The sequence below is a fragment of the Lottia gigantea genome, assembly GCF_000327385.1.
Source record: "Lottia gigantea unplaced genomic scaffold LOTGIsca_28, whole genome shotgun sequence".
NCBI lineage: Eukaryota > Metazoa > Mollusca > Gastropoda > Lottiidae > Lottia > Lottia gigantea.
The window spans coordinates 115,795-120,852 of NW_008708898.1; the positions used below are offsets into that span (position 1 = coordinate 115,795).

General features: G+C 33.5%; 1 protein-coding gene across 1 annotated transcript; it reads left to right on the forward strand.

The window, feature by feature from the left end:
* Nucleotides 1–607: 607 nt before the first annotated feature.
* On the forward strand, nt 608–4,677 carry LOTGIDRAFT_84542 (hypothetical protein; the record flags this gene model as incomplete). The annotated part of the gene is made up of 4 exons (XM_009056468.1): nt 608–664; nt 3,667–3,811; nt 4,077–4,262; nt 4,496–4,677. Coding segments are annotated over 4 exons (570 nt in total), but the record flags the coding sequence as incomplete, so codon positions are not given.
* Between the last annotated feature and the right edge of the window lie 381 nt (nt 4,678–5,058).

Here is a 5,058-nt window from a genome sequence, read left to right on the forward strand (position 1 = left end):
TGTCTGATACATTTGTTATGCAAAACACCACTGTGTAGTTATAGTTATGGTAATATGGTAATATGATATCTGTGTCACTACGATATCAGCTCAATACTTTGAATGACATGACCATTATAACATTATCGTTTAAAGATAATACACGTGCTTATCTTTATCAAATACCTTGACACAATCATTCGATTACACCCGACATCGCAAATGTCTCAAATTATAAATCATTTTTGCGTTTTACTATTCTTTGGTATAATCGCTGCTGAAGATGTCTATGTTACCACCAAGTATGGGAAGTTAGTGGGCAACCGAAACAATATCAGTCACGAATGGGCAATTGATACTTTCTTAGGAATACCTTATGGAACTCCGCCTACAGGTAAGTCATACCATTGGAAATACTATTATAAAGAAATTTGGCATAATTCGACATTCCCTAACAATGCTTAGCATAATTTTGAGTTAAGATGTTAACTAATTTTCTGTATTTTCTCGCCAAGATTCTTTAAGGTGGATGAAATCAGTGTCAGTAAAGCCATGGACAGGTGTAAAACCTGCACAGAAAGCTGGAAATATTTGCTGGCAGAGCGGGAGTGATTCCTGGATTCCTGGAACCTTTAACTATACACAGTCGGAGGATTGTCTCAACTTAAACGTATATACACCAAGGGTAGGTAATATTAAAAATATCAATGAGTTATCTCAAATTAATAACTAATATATATTGGAACTTATGTAATAGAAATAAGCGCTGCGTTAATCTGAGGCAATAAAGTGAAAATGATAATACATGTAAAGTAAAACAGTAAACAGTGAAAACTTCGTCCTGTGTCTGTCAGTTTGTTGGCATATGAAAAACTATCTTAAAACGAATCATGTTTGTGACCCTGACTAAATTGGCCCAATTTGCATACTATTTTTGTATTTTCTTTTTTATATTTTTTTTTATTAATAATACAGTAGCAGGCCTACAGCCCATAGTACATGTGATTAAACATATATAAATATAAATATAAAATAAAAATAAATATAAGTACTTAAATACATAGTCAAGTTTTTACATATAGATTTAGTAAATTTCATAATTGAGATTTAACAAAGTTTTCCCTAATTCTTAAAGCTCTATAAATAAATTCAGCAAGATTTAAACATTAGCATCATTCATAAGAATTCTATAATCATTTGTACTGAAAATTAGCTTACTTCTTTGGACAGTATAACAAAAAATGAATCTCATCTTCTATCACCTTGCTATAGAGTGTTTGTAACAAAATTCACATTTCCTATCATTTCTATCAATTGCTTTCCAGCGTCCAGTTTCAATCGCTAATTTATGACATTCACATCTAAATCGAGACAAAGTATTCCTGAAACATTTACTATTGATGCTACTTAAATATTGTTCGCATGTCAGAGTAATTTAATTTGTTCATACAATACTAGTTATCCATTTGATTCGATTTGGCTATGCCAATCTTGGTGCCAGATATCAGATAGTCTTGCCTTGAGACTTTATATTAGTTGGGCCTTGTTGTACCCAAACATAGTTTTAGCCTGTATTGTCTAATATTTCCTTTACATAGGTTGCCCAATTAACTCTTCCAGCATTGTGTAAATTATATTGCATTTCATAACAAGCCTTTGGATATCTATATGATGGCATTTGTAAAATTTGAAGCCAATACTTAATTACATTAAACTTAAATAGTAGGTGTAAAGGATGTCTGCCGAATTCACCATAGATAAGTGCTCAACTGGTTGTTGTAATAACAGCAAGTAGTTTTCTGTAAAACTTAATATGCACTCTTTCAAGAATATCATAATTAGTGTAGCCCCATATAGGTTTTATTCTGTCAAACAAATATAAACAATCTTTTACACTTACATTATTCTTATTACAAAAGTTGACCAAAAATTCATGGCTTTTTCGCCCTGGAATGCTAAATGATCACAAGTTTTACCTCACTTAAGTCTAGGAGTTATCATTAGACCCAAATACTTATACACGGAAGCACTTTCAATTGCCTCTCCTTGAAAGTACCATTTTTATACGCCTACACGTAAGATGGGCGTATATTGTAATCACCCCGTCGGTCCGTCGGTCCGTCCGTTCACATTTGGCTCGTGCTCACTCTACAGGCTACAGTTCTTTATGGATTCTTTTGAATTTTATTTTGTGGGTCAATGTCATTATGAAGATGATCCCTATTGATTTTCGTGATGATCGGATAATTTTTCACCGAAATATCGTGTCTGACTTGACGTTTTTCTCTATTAGCTGTATTGTGCAACTCGTGCTCACTCTACAGGCTACAATTTTTTATAGATTCTTTTGATTTTTATTTTGTGTGTCAATGTCATTATGAAGATGATCCCTATTGATTTTCGTGATGATCGGATAATTTTTCACCGAAATATCGTGTCTGACTTGACGTTTTTCTCTATTAGCTATATTGTGCAACTCGTGCTCACTCTACAGGCTACAATTTTTTACAGATTCTTTTGATTTTTATTTTGTGTGTCAATGTTATTATGAAGATGATCCCTATTGATATTCGTGATGATCGGATAATTTTTCACCGAAATATCGTGTCTGACTTGACGTTTTTCTCTATTAGCTATATTGTGCAACTCGTACTCACTCTACAGGCTACAATTATTTACAGATTCTTTTGATTTTTATTTTGTGTGTCAATGTCATTATGAAGATGATCCCTATTGATTTTCGTGATGATCGGATAATATTTCACCGAAATATCGTGTCTGACTTGACGTTTTACTCTATTAGCTATATTGTGCAACTCGTGCTCACTCTAAAGGCTACAATTCTTTACAGATTCTTTTGATTTCTATTTTGTATGTCTATGTCGTTATGAAGATGATCCCTATTGATTTTCATGATGATCTATCGATTTTCATGATGATCGGATAATTTTTCACCGAAGTATCGTGTCTGAATTGACGTTTTACTCTATTAGCTATATTGTGCAACTCGTGCTCACTCTACAGGCTACAATTCTTTACAGATTCTTTTGATTTTTATTTTGTTTGTCAATGTCATTATGAAGATGATCCCTATCGATTTTCGCGATGGTTTTGGCTATATTAATATTCATTCCATATCTCTGACAAAATTTACTAATGCAATTTATTTGTTTTTGCAATCACCTACAGTGTCTGCCACTGCTGTCATATCATCTGCGTACAAAAGTGATGAAATATTCTGAACATCTTCATTTACATATATACCCTTACATTCGTCATCATTTAACATCTCTAGTAATTCATTTAAAAAAAGGGTAAATAATATTGGACTGATCATACAACCTTGTCTTGTTCCAACTGTGCAATCAAAGTAATCTGATAAGGACAATTTATCTGTTTGAACACACGATTTTAATTGATCATACATGGATGAAATTACCTTAAAAATCTTCGGGTTGATATTATTCTTTAACAATACATATCTTAGGAGATGATGTTGTATACTATCAAATGCTTTAGAAAAATCAATAAATAAACAGAAAAATCGACCTTTATACCTGGATAGGTATTTCTGAATCAGGTTCTGCAATATAAAAATATTATCAATTGTGCTATAACCGCGCCCATAACCTGCTTGTATTTGTATTTTCTAATAGCCAATAAGCATTACTCAGAATAACTTTACAGAAAACCAATACATCTTTAATACCAGTAATGGTGTATATTCATGGTGGGGCATTTGTTAGTGGTTCCGGTTTGGATCGTAATGGTGAACAACTTGCTATGAAAGATGTTGTGGTTGTTACTCTCAATTACAGACTTGGTCCTCTGGGTAAATCTTAACATTTTTTAACATTTTCTATATCGATCATATTACCATCATTTGAGGGAAATTAGGCCAATTAATATGTTGGGCCAAGCTGTTGGATGATTTCGCCGTCACTATTCTCGTGTTAAATCAAGAAATGTTGATCAAATTTAAAAAGGGCAGAACAAAACTAAATTTGTGATCATATAGTATTTCGAACATGCTTCTTTGTTTAAGAATAGGTTCGATAAAGTAAAATTAAATCTTACCGTTTTTCTCTTGCTGTTAGGTTTCCTTTCAACTGAAGATCAGGCTGCTCCGGGTAATTTTGGTCTATTAGATCAACTACTTGCTCTAAAATGGGTACAGGATTGTATTGGTGATTTTGGTGGTGATGCTGGTCGAGTAACTGTATTTGGTTTCAGTGCTGGAGCTGCTAGTATTTCATTACTATTAACTTCGCCATTATCCAAAGGTCGGTATGATTTTCCTGGTGATAAGGATAGACCAATAATATGTTTTTAGAATATGAGAAGTTATATGATTGACAAGATGGTCAAACAGGAGGTGAATTTCTTTCCAGAAAATAGCACCTTGAATAGATGAATTTAAATAGGGTAGTTCATTCTGAATTCGCACAACCGACAAAAGAAGATATGAAGCTCTTAAGAGGCATTTCACGGTCATCGTTATGGTTCTATATTGCAGGTTTATTCCATGCAGCAATATGTGATAGTGGTGTAGGTTTAACTAACTGGGCTTTATCAATGAAAACTGATATTTATAGACCTCGAGATAGAGCTAGAGCATTTGGTATTAAATTAGGATGTATTAAGGCTACTACACAAGAAATCGTAGATTGCTTAAGAACCAAGGATGCTAAGACGATCAGTCAAACCTCTATTAAGGTATCTGACCAAAACGCAACGGGGTGAAATTTAGATTCGACTTAGCCCAGCCACTACTCACAGCCCCCAACCCCCGATACCTTCTTATTCCTACTCACTTTCAAATTCATCTCATCTTTGAATTCTTAAATGCCTGGTGTTGTGAGCTCTCTTTTACTATTCTGTGTTCCATACTCGCTCCCCATTATATGGCTTTGCTCGCTCCCATCGAACATATGTTTCACTTATAGAAAGCAAAATGGAGTAGTAATTCAAGGTGAAATATTGAAAACTATCACTATGAAAGGTGGAGATCATAAAACATTTTGTAGTTCCGAATATTACAATTTGGACTTCCAAAACAACTGCATTTCATAAATCTGG